An 18128-nucleotide genomic window follows, 5' to 3' on the forward strand; every position below is an offset into this window, starting at 1 on the left:
GAATAACATTCCTGCTTATCAGAGCATAATACCCTATTAAGGACTTCTGAGAAACTTACCCAGGTCAGATATTATAAGGGAAATAGCTCTCCCTGTCTGAATGGGATAGCTTCCCTAATCGTAAATGTTTCTCCACATCTTCTAACAACCTTAAAGAGACTTAAGTCCATTTGCCCTTATTACTGCCTGGAAGGCCACCTGCCCTTTGAGTGGAGCATTCCCTTTCTTGTGACTAGGATCCTTCTCCACTCATCCTTTCATTTGCTATCAAGAAAGCACAGTGCTCTCTTCACCCCTGCGGCACCCCTTCCCTTCCCTGCGTTCATCTTAACTCTTTGGTCCACCCTTCTCCTCTGCCTGAACCTCTGCTGTTTAGCTCAATATAGTACCATGCTGCCCCCCCCCCTTACTTTCTGCTACAGAATATCCATTCTGATCTGTGGTTGGTAACTTTTTTCAACTTCAGGAGAGAGACTTTTCTGGTAAATTGCTGGGGCTCTGTTTTATAAGAGAATGTACACATAGTTCCTATGAGTATCTGTATATTAACTGCTTAAATTTCGTTGCCTGCTCAACAAGCATGGTATTGGCACTCAGTGCTGTTTCACTTGTTTGGCCTGCCTATGCATTTAACACCCCCAATCCCCCAATAATAATAGCTCAATTTCTGAATGTTGTATGAAAGGCAGTGGGCTCTGTGAAAGTAAGGACGTTGTCCTTATAGAGTACATAGTAGGTACTCCCTACATAATTGCTGAACCAAAGTGAAACCAAGAGAGCAACAAGTTAGCTGAAGTGTTTCAAGTAGTAGGAAATGTCTTTTGAATAGTGAATAGCACAGATCAAACTGGAGGGCTTTGCACACTATGTAAAGAAACTCCTGAATCCTATAAGTGATGAGGAGCTATTTAATTTGTTTTGTATATCCTATAGAGGTGTAATTCATATACATACAAAAAAGTGCACAAATCTTAAATGTTTAGCTTGGTAGATTCCTACTTACGTATATACCTGTGTAATTACTGCTCAGATCTAGAAAATATTTCCAGAACCCCAGATGGGGAACTTTTATCTTGATTAACAACATTCAGATACTAAGTCCCAGAGGTCACATGGTTGGTCTTTGATGCAGCTAGGACTGGAATTATTACAGCTGCTCCCAGGATTAGCAAGTCTTTGTACTTGAATAAAAACACTAGTCCAGGCCATATAACTGCATGACAAAAATAACATGATATTGTTATGGTTAACATTTATTAATCAGCATGTCTTGGCACTTTATATGTATTACTTCATTTTATCTACTCAAGGTTTTGTTACTGTCCCTATTTTATACATGCTATAGTTTAGAGAGGTAAAGTGATCTTAGGCCCCACAGCTAAGAATTATCAGAATTAGAATTAAACCCAGGGGCTGGCTGGTTAGCTCAGCTGGTCAGAGCACAGTCCTGTCAAGGTCAAGGGTTCGGATCCCTGTACAGGCTAACTGCCAAAAAAAAAAAAAAAAAAAAAAAAAAGAATTAAACCCAAGATTGCCCATCATCAGAGACTGATTTCTTATTGGCAATGTGCTGCCTCAAATATCTGGTATCTGTATTTTAAGTGACAAAAATGTTATTTATGTCTTTGTGGTGGGAGGTGATGGTTGTTACCTGCACACAGTGACTGCTCATTTTAAACATATTGTGACCTGTGGCTTACTAGAAAAATTATGAGAGGGAAAGGGATTTTTGATTCCATGACACTCAAGCCCCACAGTGATGTTCCTTAGGATGAAGAATCATTCAATGAGGGTGGCTCTTTAAAATTTACATGTAGCAGAAAGATAATGGTCTCTTAAGATATTCAAAGAAGAATATGAAACTTCCACAGCCACTAAAAGGAAAACCAGTTTATTCTAATGGACTTCAAAGTTGTATAAATCAACAGTCTTCTTTATTTGTTATGCCTTAGTTTAATCTCATAATGCAAAACATCATCACATTTTAGAGAATTCTTGCTGTTACGTATGTCTTGGACATTTGTAAAGTTATATTTAATATTTGTCTATTCATTATATTTTTAGCCAAAGTGGTAGGACAAAGTGGTTGCCAAAAGTGACAGTGCAGCACTTTCACACATAGACTGGGTGTGGTCCATGAAATGCAGGTTTTACAAGATAAAAGCATGGCGAGAAGTATCAGTGCTGTGGAGAAACATGTTTCAAGAAACTAATCTTTTAAAGTATAAAGTATACTTTTTTTTTTTTTTAAATTTAAAGATGACCAGTAATGGTATCTTAACTCTTGACTTGGTGTTGTCAGCACCATGCTCTCCCAAGTGAGCCACGGGCAGGCCCCAAAAGTACACTTTTTAAAGTATAAACAGCATGCTATCCAACTTGCTTGCCTACAGACTGCAGTTTTTTGTGGTTTAGAGTAGTAGGTCCAAAGAACATTGTTGCCAGTTGTATTTACTTTTTGAAGAGGTGTGGATGCAAAAAAGTAAGTTCAGGATTGTTTTGATACCTGATTGTTTTTAAAGGGGGATGGTGTGTGGTGGTGGAGATGGCTTCTAACTAAAAGTTACTGCTGTTGGTAAATGTTTCTTTTACAGACTTTGTTTAATAAATCATGCATTTAAGAGAAACCATCAAGAAGGAAATAGGGTTATAGATACTGAATTCTGTGATTAAAGTTATTCCTAAAATATAAATAAAATGGGGAAAGTGTCCTTCAAAAATAAATATGTAAAGTCATCGCAGAAGGCAGATTGGTATCCCCCCATACCACTCCCCAAAACCCCTCTCAGGCTTTTTTTTTTTTTTTTTAAACTGTCCTGTTCAGAGCACCTACTTCTCAGTAGCTTTCTGCTGTTTGTGTAGGTCACCATGCCAAGGGTGTCACTTAAAAATGCTGTGTCCCTGGAGGCAGCAGGTCCCACTGCCAGGAGACCTTACCTGAAGAATGGCTGAACACCCTTGGTGCTGGAGAGCACCTACTTCTCAGTAGCTTTCTGCTGTTTGTGTAGGTCACCATGCCAAGGGTGTCACTTAAAAATGCTGTGTCCCTGGAGGCAGCAGGTCCCACTGCCAGGAGACCTTACCTGAAGAATGGCTGAACACCCTTGGTGCTGGTTCCCAACATTAAGCTGTTGTCTTCAAGTCATTCCCTCAGAGTTTGTGATGAGCCAGGGGGAAAATGGGCTTTGAGGAAGTCAGTCCTGAATAGAGCAAAAGAGGTGCTCAGAACAAAAGACAGATGATGTCAGTGTCCTAGTTAGTACCTTTCTGTAAGAAGGAGGAAATACGTGCTCTCTCAGATTATTGTTGTTTTCTTTTTAAAACCTTTTTAAAGATAATTGTGAAATGTATGCTAAGGCTCTTCCTTTCTTACTCAGATACCTTAACTATCCTTTTTTAACCATGTTGATTTCAGAAGAGAACAGTTGGGAGGCTTTGATAACAGCAGAGAGAAATAGATTCTAAGATAAAAAGCAACAAAGACATTAGTGAAAGATAAGTTTGATAGGCCTGCAAATGAAAAAACTCTGAAATGATGTTTCCTTATTATATAATACATAAGGAAGCTGAAGGGGGAATAAGACAAAGTGTGAGAAAGAAGGTTGTGGATGGAATGTGTGTCCAGGCCTCTTTTGTTTCTATTTCTTTCCAACTGCTTTTGTTCTTAGGACTGATGCGTACAATTGGGTTGCAAATTCGACTGGTCTGAATTTATGAATAGGTTTATGTGGTTTTTTGAACTTTTCTAGAACTTGAGATCTGGATTCTTAGCCTTACATAATTATGAAAAAATTATAGTAGATCTTTTACAGTCTTATTGCATATTTCAGATGTTGAAAATTCTGACATATTTAGTACCCTTTCTCCACTTGGAAGGTGCTCCAAAGAGACATCATTTAGTTGGGAATTCACATAGTAGGATAAACCCTAATACAAAGAAAACATTTTTACTATTTCTGGATAAGTGGAATTTGATAAAGTTACATTGGTACTTTGTGGGTAGTCAAGTAAACATAAATTTGAAAACAATGTTTTTGTTTTGTTTTGTTTTGTTTTTTCTTTTACAGTCCTATTTTGTGACAGATTATGACCCAACCATTGAAGATTCCTACACAAAGCAGTGTGTGATAGATGATAGAGCAGCCCGGCTCGATAGTAAGTACTCTTCCTGTATTTGATAGTTTGCATATTGTATTTATAAAAAGTAAGCTCTGATGTTTTGCTAGGTTAAATAGTTTAATTGAAATATTAGATGATATAAAAAGTAAGCTCTAATATATAACTGAAGTATTAGACGATCTTGAATATAAGATCATCTCTGATTCATTTTGATTCATGAGCCTGCATATTAGGCAATTTAAATATTCCTCAGTAAATGAGAAGTAAAACAGTAATTAGGTTGACCTTGTGCTGGTAAAACTAGTTTGGTTATTGTAACTTGTCGAAGTTGTATTTAATGGGACAGCTGGAAAAAAACGTGTCATATCTCATTTCTTCCTACCTCTTGGCAAAGGTTAAAGTGGGTAAAGTGAATATAGAAAAGATTCAGTATTTGTTAACTTAGAATTCATAGCACAGATGCTTTAACAAATAGTGTTTTGTGCCTAAACATCCCACCTGTTTACAAAAGAAAGCCTTGTTCTTTTAACTTGAATGGTTCTTCTATTCACAGAGTTCAAGAAATATATTAACACCTGTACAAAGTATGGTATTGGGAGGGGGTACAACCAGAATTTCTTTTATGAACTCACAGGTGTCTTTTTCAGTTCTTTGCATGGAGGGGATAAAACCTCCAGGTTATTTCAGAGGTTATCTGATTCCACCTGCCTAGATGTATTTGATATTTTTAACCTGTAATTGGTATGCTAATATATTCTAACCACAAATCAGCCTGTACTGATGAAGATAAACAATGAAACTAGAGTCTGCCATTAGAATATATTTGTCTTTAGTGTTGAGAATAAAGTACTAAGAGAGGAATGCCATTTCCTTATTACATCAAGTGTGAGGCTGTCTAGAGGACCCACGTGAATTGAGCCTGCCCTTGCGGGGAGGCAGTTTATAAAATGAAAACACAAACACAGTTACATTTGTTGTTTTTTTCTTTAGTTTTGGATACAGCAGGACAAGAAGAATTTGGAGCCATGAGAGAACAGTATATGAGGACTGGTGAGGGTTTCCTGTTGGTCTTTTCAGTCACAGATAGAGGCAGGTTCGTACCAGCATTAAAATGTGGATCCATTGTTCCTGTCTAGATCACTATTTTATTGAATTTGGATTTCTTTGTTTTTATAGAAAAAGAAAAAGTAATAAAGTACCAAATAGAGCATGGGACTTGATTAATTCTGATACTTGACCAAATTCATTCATTTGTTTGTTTGTTTTTAGTTTTGAAGAAATTTATAAGTTTCAAAGACAGATTCTCAGAGTAAAAGATCGTGATGAGTTTCCAATGATTTTAATTGGTAATAAAGCAGATCTGGATCATCAAAGACAGGTGAGAAGGAATTTTGCTATTGGGAAACTTGTTTATAATTATTCAAGTGAATTGATATAGCTAATGAAATAGTTGAAGGTTCCAATGATTAAAAAAAAAACCTGCTGTTTACTACTTAAGTGCTTATAGCTGAGTCTGGCACACTGGTTGTTACAGAAGTCACAATGGTTAAATAGTAAAAAGGAAGTAGATTTGGAGAAATTAAATTTTCGCATAGTTTTACACAAAATTTCTGAAGATTCTGTAAGCCTTAGATTTATTTGTACCAGCTTCATTCACATGTAATAATTTCTTGGGTAACATCCAAAACTCTAGTTAGGCAATCTTAAAGTTACCCTGAAATACCTAATTTATTCAGTGTTAATACCAAATTATCTTCAATTAGAGAATGGCTTTAATTAATTAATTAATTAATTTTTTTTGACCGGTAAGGGGATCGCAACCCTCACCACCATGTGGTCCACACCACGCTTAGTCAGTGAGCGCACTGTCCATCCCTATAAAGGATCCAAAACCGCGGCCTCGGCGCTACCAGCGCCGCATTTTCCTTTAAATGACAGTGTTTGGATTTTTCCTAAGTCCCTTTAATGACCAAATTTTCTATTAATTCTTCACGTTGGCTAGCTCTAACACTAGTAACCTGCCAGAAATGAATATTTTTAGTATTTAGTTGCAGACTAGCTTATTATCACTTGTTTCTTTACTTACTTATTGAAGATTTTATTATTTTTAAACATTGTTGGTATATATTGTATACACATCTTTTTGTAGGGGAGGGGAACGAGGTCAGGTGTAAATTAATGCCAGCTCTGCGTTATTCAAGGGTTCTTTTTATGTCTTTATTTATTTTTGGTCTTTAGTCTACTCCACATCTGGAATGTTATTGTTTAAATTGTTTCTTTTGCTGATATTTAGTACTCTTGTTTTTATACAGCCTTGTGTTAACAGATTCTTAAGATTTTGTTGGAAAAGTACAAGCATCAGAAAAAATTGGTTGACAGCATTGAGGACTGTCTTCCGTTTTGTAGTTAACTGTTTAAAAGCACAATCTTTAATTTCTGCTATGTTTGCAGAATTCTGTTGGAGGCATACCAGATATAAAACACTGACTTAAGAGAATCATATATTGTTCTAATATTAAGATTTACACATGTTTACTGATAATACTTAGTGTAGAATAAATTTTTCTACTAAGTCTCTTTTAAATCTGAACAATTATAAAGTTATAGTGAAAAAATTTGATCTTCATTTCACATCAGTGTAACTATTTTTATACAACCTTGCACACTTTGTAAACCTAGCATAGACTGTTTATCTATTTTTTTTTAAATTTAATTTTGTTTTTTGGGGCCATTATTTGGGGCATCTGAACCTAATAATATTTATTAAATGTTGCCCAGTAAAACCTGTCTACTGTTTGTTCTTCTCGCTTTTTTCTAGTACTAGAAACTCTATATGTCACCAGATTTGGGAAGTAATGGCAAAGGAGATGTGCACTGAAGAAGGGTTCTTCTCTCTGTCTCATGCTAGTTTATGTCCACCCCCATATGCTTTCTGCTCTAATTATAGAAATAAGATTCTTCTCAAACCTTTTCATGGTGATTTCTCCAGCAAAGGAACAGGTGGGAGGAGATGTGGGGTGGGTGGAGGTCTCCTGTAGGGTAGGTAGTGGCAGATTAGGGAGAGAAGGGTGTATTCCCGTGGAGCCAGGCTCTGCCATGATTACCTTGGGGCAGGAGTTTATATGAGTTGTTTTAAGTTATCTATATATTGAAGACTTGCCAGTATGTGGTATGCAGTTTCTATCTGTCTGCATATATTCAACACATTGTGGCACTGGTTTTGTTTATATATCATAGGAATATAAAATTTTTCATGCAAGTTTTTTTCTTTTCATAAAAGTAATAGATCCTCAGGGTAAAATAAAAAACAAAGCTGTAGGAGAAACAATGTAGGAAATAAGTCTTCCATCACCTTAAAGATATGCACTGTTAGCTTGGAGTAAGTTTTTCTGTATTTTTTGCCTTAACCGTGTACCTAGGCATAGATTATGTATATGTTGGAAAGTTTAGGTGTGTATATATATATATATATATATATATATATATATATACACACGGGAGAAAAGCAAGTGGCTGAAATCTTACTACTTAATTTTCTGCTCATTCATATAGGTTCTACTATCTGAAGGATAGGCCCAAAGAAAAAATTTTTTCCTTCTTATGTTTTGTCTGTCTTCTCTTTTCTGGATTCCTTTGCACTTGCACTCTGGCATGTTGGCTGCTCTCACTTTAAAGTTATGACCACTAACTTTATGTGGGCCTTTAGTGCTGTCTGGAAATCCTACTACATTTCCCTAGTCCATTCATTTTCCACTTGTTTGGATAATTATTACTTTCTCATTGTTTTTCAACTTATAACACTTTCCTCCCCTTCCTTATTCTCAGCTGATGATGAGTGATAATTTTCTGTTTCACTGAGAAATTTTTACATGTTTCCACCTCCACATCTACTACTCTAAGTGCACACGTACCCCATCAAGCCTGCCTTCCCCCACTTACATGGATAAACTGTTCACTTGACTATGACCAGCTTGTCCTCCAGGCACTGCATCTTGTTTCTTTTCATTGACTCATGGACATCAGCCCCCAAATTGTTCCATTTCAGTTGTTCCATTTCTCTCCTACCTGATCGTTCCCATCAGCATACAGCATGCTACAATGTCTCTCATCTTTAAAACAAAAAGCAAAACTTTTATCTCATGTTCCCCTCCAAGTACATTTTTTTTCTGCTCCTCTTTAACAGCAAAAATCATTAAACTTGGTTTCTCTGCTTTCTTTCCTGCCATTCTTGCTTATTACCAATATCAGGCATTCAGTGTCATAGTCAAGATCACACTTGCGCAAATGTCCATTAACATTCGACACAGCTGACCACACTCGCCTTTTTGAAACACTTTCTTTGCTTAGCTCTGGGATACTAGTCCCTCCTCATCCTCCCAGTTTTTTTTTGTTGGCTCCTTTTCACCTCATCTCTCTAGGGTGTCTTAGGGCTCTGGAACACACGCTTTCGGGCTCCTTATGTATAGACAAACATGCCTTACCTCCTAGCCTCAAGAGGCATACTCAATGCAGTTAAAATTGAGATGCTGTAGTAAATAAAGCTTTTTACTTTTTGTTAAGTCTCTTCAGAATTAAAGGTGATATTCTGTAATGTCTTGGCACCCTCACTTGCTCTACCAACTCAACCTGGACAGGCCACAGGGACCCTGTAAAAGCTTCCCTCTGTTCACAGATATTTTGGGTTATCTCTAGGTTCTTTTGAGCAGTCTGGCTTGCTCAAGTTGCTGACCCAGATTGTTCTTTTCTGCCTTTGTCTTAGACATGATCCTTTGGATTCTCTCTAGCTTCTAGCCTATTTTTGTGTTGAGAGCAAATGCCAGTTCCTCTTGTTCTTTGTGCATCAGCCCTGGCATCCCTACTACTGGCTCCTGAGATTCTGAACCCCACCAGAGGGCAGAGATCAGTCAAAGAGGGCTTGCTTGCTTCCCTTTGGCCCCTATATCTCTGTGGACTTGCTTCTTTCATCCTTCCATCCATTCATCCAATACTTATTGAACATCTCTTCTAGGCACTGATGATGAAACAGTAGACAAAACAGTTACTAAAGTTTACATTAAATAATAAGATATCTGTAGAATTTGAATGGTTGTTTAGTGTTACCACCCATCTGGCCCTTTAGAGGTATATTGACCATGTTGTTTGTCCTGTCAAAGTTGTAGAAGACATAGGTAAACGATTTGGTTGCCCTTGCTAGAATATAAAAATAGATAAATAGGATAGCTCGTTAATTCTGAAATTTTAACAGCAGTGTGTGGGCTTGTTCTATGCACTTCATGATATATCTGATTTTAGGTTCCTTGTCCTTATTTCAGCCCAGTCTAGAAATCAACTGTTTTTGCTTTTTTGTTTTTACCACCTTTATCTCCCTGGATTACCTTAGCTACCCCCTCTCTTTTTCCCCTTGTTAGTTGCTTAATTGCTGATGGGCACCATTAATTCAAGAAAAGAACTCAGTATACTTATAATAATAGATACCTCATTGTACTAACCCAGACTCCTCCTATATGTCGGTACCTTGACCAAAATATGCCCCCTGCAGCCTTCTAGGAAAAATACCCCTTCCCCTCAAACAGTAGAGGGTCTTCTAGATGTGCCTTGTGTGCATGTAGAAGATTTGTAAGAAATTGAATGTAGGTACCATGAGGTTTGTCAGTTTTGACTGGTCAGTTTAGAACAGAGTTATGTACAGAACAGAGTTATGTACTCAATAAATATTAGTTGAATGAATGAATCTGGGCATCAGTGAGTCAATATGTGGTATTAATGTGATGATTCTTTCTACATAATAGATATTTTAAAAACAAACAAGCTTTGCTTCTGTAAACTTCATTAACGTGATACATCCCTAAGTGAGTGTCGCAAGTGTTGTAGTTTATTTCTGTTAAACCCAGTTTGTGCAAGTGAAGTTGCTTTTCGTTCCCATTTTGCTCTTCCCTATTTGGAAATATACAGATGAACTCATATTATTTTGGACTTCTGCTAATATTTCTCCCTTTGAATTGAATCTCATTGGAAGTTCCCAAAATGCATGTCTGTGAATTTGTTGCATCAGGTTCACCTTGGTTGTTTTAAGCAAAACATTTCAGGGTACGGCTCAAACATACAAAATCAAAAAGAAAAACCAGAGACAAGGCTTAGTATTTGGTATTTTTATCTCTGGGTTGGGGAGCCTCTAAGAAATACTTGTCTGGGTAGCTTTCAATCTTCTTTTGATTTCTGTCCCCACAGTGCGGTGGCTTAGCTCTCTGTGTTGTCTGTCCTTTTTATTCGCTTTAGTGGAATCGGTGCTGTTTCTGCTTCTTATTTAAAAGTATGCTACATCAGTGAGCTCAAAAGCAGCTTTATATGAAATGTGTGCACAAGTACTGCTAACCTTGATTCCTGGAAGACAGCAGTATGAAACCATACTTGAAAAATAAATAAATGAAGCACGAAACAAGAAATCTGCTTTAAATGTAAGGACACAAGTAGGTCGATAGTAAAAGGATAGTGTAAGATATGCCATGCTAACAATAAAGAAGACAAAGTTAAAAGTGGCTGTCCCGGTTGAACATTCCTAATCTGAAATCTGAAATGCTCCAAAGTCTAAAACTTTCTGAGCAAAGAAATACTCATTGGAGCATTTTGGATTTTGGATTTGGGAAGCTCAGCTGCTTAAGTATCTGCAGATATTCCAAAATCTGAAGAAATCTGAAATCTGAAACACTTCTCATCCCAAGTATTTCCAATAAGGGATACTCAACCTGTATAAATATCAGACACAGTAGACTTCAGAGCAAAGAGTGTATTACCAGGGATAAAGAGGATTGTTTATAATGATAAAGAGATTAATTTATCAAAAGGACATAACAGTCCTAAATGTTCATGTACCTGATAATAGCTTAAAGAATCTTGATGCAGGAATTGAAAGAACTGCAAGGAGAAGTAGACGTATTCACACTTTCAGTCAGAGACTTGAACACTCTTTTATCAATAATTGATAGAGAAGTAGAAAGAAAATCAGTAAGGATATAGATGACTTGAACAACATTATCAAACAACTTATCCTAAGTGACATTTAGTGAGCACTCCACCCAACAACAGTAGAATACAGATTCTTTTGAAATGTAAATGGATCATAAAACAAGCCTCAATAAATTTAAAAGGATTCTAGTCAGGCAACGTTTTTCTCTGACCACAATGGAATTAAATTGGAAATTAATAACAGATGTCAAGAAATCTCTAAACATTGGGAAATTAACATAAATCTAAGCCTTTGGTCAAAGAAAAAAAAAATCAAATTGGGTAATTACCAAGTTGTATGAACTGAGTGAAAAATTAAAACATAGGAAATCAAAATTTGTAGAATGCTACTATAAAAGTATGTACAGAGAAATTTATAGCACTAAATATTTGTATTAGAAAAGAAAAACATCTCAGTTAAATGACTTTACCTTCTACCTTAAGAAACTAGAAGAAAAAAACAGTAAGTAGAAAGGAAATGATAAAGATAGAAATGGAAACCAATGAAATTGAAAATAGAAGAAATAGGTGAAAAACCAAAACCTGGCTTTTGGAAGATCAATCAGACTGATAACCTGTAGCCAGAAAGATCAGATAACAAAGAGGGGAAGACAAAAATTAATATCAGGAATGAGATAAGGTATCATCTCTTCAGATCTTACAGATGTTTAAAAGATAAAGAAATAACTCTGAACGGCTTTATACTAATAAATTCAACAATTTAGATGAAAAGGACATATTACTTGACATGCACAAACTACCAATGCTCACTCAAGAAAAAAATAGATAGCCTGTATAGTACTGTATCTATAAAATAAACAATTTGTTATAAAAATTTTCCCTCAACAAGAAGTTCAGGTCCAGATGTATCCACAGGTGAATTATTACCAACATTTAAGGAAGAAATACTACCAATTCTGTACAAACTGTCCTGGAAAATTGAAGAGGCAAGAATTCTTTCCAACTCATTATGTGAAACAAGCATTACTCGGAAACCGAAACCAGACGAAGACATGAAAACTGCAGTCCAATATCTCTCATGAACATAGGTGTAAAAATTCTTAATAAAATGTTAGTGAATAGAATTTCACAATGTTTTGAAAGAATAATACATCATCATATTAACAGAATGAAAAAGGAAAAATTATATGGTCATCTCAATAGAAAGAACATTTGACAAATTCAACATCCATTCCTGATAGACATCATATACAAATGGAATACTAAGTAACTTTGTTAACCCGATGAAGGGCATCTACAATAAAATCCTATAACTGACATCATACTTAATGGTGAAAGACTAAATGCTTTGTCCCTAAGATCAGAAACAAGTGAAAGGGCTGACTGTTTAGCTCAGTTAGTTAGAGCATGGTGTTATAACACCAAGGTCAGGGTCCAGATCTGCATACGGGCCAGCTGCCAAAAAAAAAAAAAAATCTCTTTCACCACTTCTATCATTGTCTTGGAGGTTCTAGGCAGAGAATGAAGGTCAGAAAAAGAAGTAAAAGACATTGACATCAGAAGGAAGATACAAAAATGTCCTTATTAGCAAATGACACAAGTATGTAGAAAAGCCTATGGAATTAACAAAATAACTCCTAGGTAAGTGAGTTTAGAATATATCCAGGGTATACGATAAATACATAAAAATCATCCTGTTCTTATAGTGTAGAGAATGTGCATTATTGAAAAATGACCAGAAGAATATAGTTCGCTATGGGTGATAGATTCCTACATTTTTTTTTTCTCCTCTGTCTTTTCTAACCTTTCTGCAAGTGTTTACTTTTGTTATAACGACAGCAATAAAAGGCTTTTTTTTCCTCCCAGAAATAGAACTTTAATCCCTGTTATATAAATGTAATATAGTTTAATAGTTTTATGGAAATAACACTATGCAAACCCGTTACATTTAAAATATATAGGATATTTACTTACATTCAATTAATGTTTTCTTATTCTGGCGTACCACTTCATAGATCAGTCAGCTGTATCACCCTTCCTTGCCTGCCTTCCTTCACCTCCAAATATAAGGCATTCTGAGGGCCTGTGATCTCTTCATAATTCATTTTCCCTATATATTTAAGAGTGTCTCCTTTGTACCCAGTACTGGGAATGCGCTGATGAAGAGACCTAGGGCCTCTGAAGCACTCTTCGCCAAACCCACCTCTTGCCGTTTTCTCTTTGCTTGCTGTGTTCCAGCCATACTAGGCTTCTTCCAATTCTTAAAACTTGGAAAGCCCGTACACTCTCATGGCCTCACACATGCTATTTCCTTTGTCAGCTCACCCCTCACTCCATACTCTGTTTAGTTCTTGGCTTAAGTACCATTTTTTCAGGGAATTTTTTCTTAATATCCCCATCAAGGTAGGTACTCTCATTGCATCTTGTAACTTGCCTTCCCAGGATGTATTACTGTTATAGTTAATACTATTGTGTAATCTCTAGACTGAAATCTTGTTGTCTGTTAGTATTTCCATCACAAGCATGTTCTTCTGCATTGTTCTGCAGAGGGTGGGCTTCAGTTTGTGTTGAGCTATTAAGTCTGTTGGTTTATCTTATGATAAAACAGCTTGACCTCTGGCTGGATTATCAACACAGTCTGTGGTCAGGATTAGATGGAGTAAATCCAGTTATTAATACTGTAACTTAAACACAACTCTTGGAATTTCAGGTAACACAGGAAGAAGGGCAGCAATTAGCACGGCAACTTAAGGTAACATACATGGAGGCATCAGCAAAAATTAGGATGAATGTAGATCAAGCTTTTCATGAACTCGTCCGGGTTATACGGTAAGCAGACCACATTCTAGAAGTATATTTTAATAAGTTACCATTGAATGTTTTTAGTAAGAAAGAGGACAGTCTATATAGGAGTGATTCTTTTCTAGGTGTTGATGCATGTGGTGTGTTAAAAATTTTAATTAAGATGTATTATATTCTAGGCACTTCCTGCATACAAAATCTAGTTTAATTATATTTAATTAGAAAGTACACAAAAGGATTTTGTAAAGAATAAATGGGGCTGGCCATGGCCAGTTAGCTCAGTTGGTTAGAGTGCGATGTTATAACATCAACATCAAGGATTGGGATCCCCTTACTGGCCTGCTGCAAAAGTAAATAAATAAATAAATAAATAAAAATAAATGCAGCTTCCAAAGGTGGTGGTGGTATGAAGACAGTGATAGCAGCTGACATTTGAGTGGTAATCTCTGCCAGATACTGTGCTGAATGCTTTACATGTATTATTACATGTAATCCTCACCACAGCCCAGTAAGCTAAATACTTTCTTTTAACCTCACTTTCAGACGAAAAAGCAAAGGTACAGAGAAGTTAAATAACTTGGTCAAGGTTTAAACGTATTAAATGCCGAGCTGGGGTATGAATCCAAATCTCTGATTCCAGAGCCCAGGTGAAGAGTAAGCCAGTTAGTAGAGGTTCAGTAATCCCATAAGATGCGAAGTGTAACATTTCAAACTACAAAGAATTTTTCTGTTAGATGGCCTAGGAGGCCTCTGTGGTTTAGAGAGTGTTTGATGGGTTCCAAGAACCTTGAGGTGATGGGTGGTGAAGTCGGCTGGAGCTACTATATGTGTTTGCTTCTGAAAAAGACTAAGTTGCTTTAGTGGGCAGGGTTTGACTTATTTTGTGTCTTGGTGGATTGGCTTCTACTTCACCCCTCTGCTTTCTAGTTCTCCTGGGATTCTCTGCTAGTTAGATAGTTTGACAGGAATGTGGAGAGGGCTCTTATTTATTGTATATCTAAGGTGAATTGACACCTGGCCTATGTATGGTCTTGTATTCTTTAGACTGTTGTTGCCAGAGCATTCTCTTTGTGGAGAAAAAAAAATAGTAAAGGTTTTTTTTGGTATAGTTGTGTGTTGCATAACGATGTTTCTGTCAACAGTGGACCATATATAAAACAGTGGTCAGAGCAGTATGCTATACCATATAGCCTAGGTGTGTAGTAGGCTGTACTGTCTAGGTTTGTGTAAGTACGTTCTATGATATTCGTACAACAATGAAGTCACCTTAGGATGCATTTCTTAGAATGTATCCCTGTCCTTAAGCAATGCATGACTGTAGTTTGTTAAAAATCCCAGTCCTATTATTGTTTAACGGGTGCAGAGTTTCAGTTTTGCAAGATGAAAAGAGCTCTGGAGCTGGATAGTGGTGCTGGTTGCATAACGATATGAATATGCTCAATGCCACTGAACTGTACACTTAAAAATGGTCAAGATGGAAAAACGTATGTTATATGTATTTTATCCCCCGCCCCGCTCCAGTTTCATTTTAGTGTTAAACAGCTGATGATCCAGTGCCTTCTCAAAAATAATGATCACTGCCTTTTTGAAGTATTTTGTTCTTCGTTTTGATCCTTAGGATCTGTCCTTTTCCCTCAATTGATAAGGAATGAGGAGGGGAGTAGAGAAGGGTTTTTCTTACGCAGGGCACTGTTAGGCAAAGTTTAACATGAAAAGATCTATTTAATCTTCATAGCAACTGTGAAAGGGAGGTTTTTATTATTCCCTTCTAAAAAACCGAGGCTCAGAGAGGTCGCTAACTTGTCCAATAGTAACTTTAAAAAGTGGCAGGACAGGGATAAGAACTGTGTACCTCATAAGGGTAATTTTATATTGTACTCTCGTGATGGATGTTTATTCTTAAGTGTACTATAGAGTCATGGAATTTCAAATTAGGAAGGGAACTTAGAGGTTACAGAGTCCAGCAACTCATTTGATCCAGGACTCACCCACTAAAGCAACTCAGACAGCTCTGCTGTCGCTGCTGTTGAAGCATGTGTGCCCTGCCCCCTTCTGTTTTTTGTAACTATTTACTTTAACCCCTAGTTAAAGTTTAACATTGAAAAGCATATGCACTTAAACTAGACTTGTCTGAAAATAACCTATATTTGTAATAGTAGATTACCAAGAAGGCAATTATATTTAGATTTTTCTATCTTACAGGAAATTTCAAGAGCAGGAATGTCCTCCTTCACCAGAACCAACGCGGAAAGAAAAAGACAAGAAAGGCTGCCATTGTGTCATTTTCTAAGAATCCCTTGAGTTTTAGCTATCAACTGCCGGGAAAAGCCCACATCGTCTCCTTTTCTCCTTACCGTTTACATCATATTGGTACCTTTCTTAGCCTTAGACAGTGATCACCATGTTAGCCTTAGACCAAGAAGCTGGCTAATTCTTTCTGTGAAGCTAATACAATGGTCATTTCCAAACAAATTTAAAGGAAACACTAAGGCTGCTTCAAAAATTATCTGATTTCCTTTAAGATATATGTCTATATTCAGAGACACATTCTTTTTTTAAGGGTTTTCATTTTAATAGACACAAATCAGTTTTGGAACCTAAGCTATTTGCCAAGCTGAAGTCATAGGTTGTGAAATAATTTTTAACTTCTGGAATCATGTTGCCTACTGTTACTCTAAATAGAAACATAGGGAGTTTTTTAAAATGTGAATTTTAATCTATCTTTAAAATTTCAATGTCAACTCTGGTTAACCTTAAATACACTGAATTGAATCTACAAACGTGAGACATCTCAGACCTTTACTGATGCTACAGCTTTTGTTTACCAATGGCCAAAATACCAAAATGCCTATTGTATTTATGGATTAAAAACTGCTTTAAAAAGCCTTGTTATTACTCCTACTCTTTAAGATGATAATATTCTATGTGGCTAAATATTTGGACTCATTTTGGACTTAGGCATTTCACTGTACTTGATTTTGAAATTCTTTTCACAACCATGCTAAGTGTAAAAATGAATAATTTCTGTCTTCCTTTTCAAGTATTTCTGGATAAGGGATTCAAAAAAACTAAAACTGTTTTTGTTTGATGTAATATAAAATATGGAATTGATCTTTCCAGGGTCCGAGATGATTAATGTTTTTGCTATATACTTTTATACATTATTTTCTTATCAAACTAGTTAACAAGTATTTTTATATGTTTGTAAGCAAATATGCTTTCACAGCATAACTTGTGTATATGTAAACATAAGTATTTAATTCTCACTGTTCACTTTTAACTGACAAAGAAGAAAAAGTGGAAACTACAGAAACTGTGGTAGAACCTTTACTTGTTGGTCTGGTCCTGGCTGTACCCACCTTTGGCCAGTCACTCAAGACAGCTTCCCAGAAGAGTACAACAGGATGAGACTCTGAAATCACTTTCAATATCCCCTCCTAGATATCGACTGTTATGTCAAGTATTACATGTAAAATTTTAAATCGACAATTATTAGTATAAGTGTGGATGGCTTCTGGTTTTGTTTTTAATTCTGTGGATTGTGTTTAAACAATTCAAAAGTATGTTCCTGATTTTGAGATACTAAGTGGTATTGCACAGTTGTCACTTTATTGAATGTGTACAACATACCCTTGTATAGCTTCAGGTGCTAGAATTAAAGGTGATCTGTTACCACAAGATGATGCTCAGTTACTCATTTTGTTATTCTAGGGGTTTCTTGAGGGAATGAGTGTTAAAGGAAGCTATTTTAGTAGCTGTATGCCTTTTCTCAACAATGCTTTAGGATTTGAATCTAAAAATCATCATTGGTCATTCAGCAGGTGAACTTGGTGTGAAACAATTTGGGTTCTTAGTGATTTCTTGAATGTTCCCTTAAGTTAGTGTTTCTTAATTTTTTTCTATGAATTGCTGACAGAGAAGCCCAACTGTAGAAGAGAGGGAAGGGTGAATATATGTGCATATACTCCTCTGAGCATGAGGCCTAAAACAGTTGAAGCAAAGCACGCAATACATTTATTTGAAGACTAATAAGAATTACATAATTTTCCATTGTACTTCATAATATAATTACATTAATACAGAAATAGCTTTCCTTTCAAGTCTTCTAGTAAAATTACTGCTCAGGAAGATATGTTTGTCCTGTGCCTTTTGACATGTCCTTGGTAGTACTTTCAATTGGAAAAGTATTTTACTTGTCATTTATTCAGATAACAAGAGACTGCTTGCATAATATCCAGATTAAA

General features: G+C 36.2%; 1 protein-coding gene across 1 annotated transcript; it reads left to right on the top strand.

Annotated features, from left to right (window-relative positions):
• The first annotated feature begins 3178 nt into the window (after positions 1–3178).
• Positions 3179–17562, top strand: RRAS2 (related RAS viral (r-ras) oncogene homolog 2). The gene is made up of 6 exons (XM_008584625.1): positions 3179–3193; positions 4068–4155; positions 5110–5212; positions 5389–5497; positions 13793–13911; positions 16087–17562. Exons 1-6 carry the CDS (start codon positions 3179–3181, stop codon positions 16172–16174), a joined length of 522 nt encoding a protein of 173 aa, XP_008582847.1. The 3' UTR covers positions 16175–17562.
• Positions 17563–18128: the final 566 nt, after the last annotated feature.

This window comes from Galeopterus variegatus, unplaced genomic scaffold (genome assembly GCF_000696425.1).
Source record: "Galeopterus variegatus unplaced genomic scaffold, G_variegatus-3.0.2 Scaffold3318, whole genome shotgun sequence".
NCBI lineage: Eukaryota > Metazoa > Chordata > Mammalia > Dermoptera > Cynocephalidae > Galeopterus > Galeopterus variegatus.

Excerpts from the sequence above, each read along its gene's own strand:
- RRAS2 (XM_008584625.1), top strand. Across the intron at positions 5,498-13,792 it reads ATCTGGATCATCAAAGACAG|GTAACACAGGAAGAAGGGCA; the intron begins GTGAGAAGGAAT and ends TTGGAATTTCAG. Across the intron at positions 13,912-16,086 it reads GAACTCGTCCGGGTTATACG|GAAATTTCAAGAGCAGGAAT; the intron begins GTAAGCAGACCA and ends TCTATCTTACAG.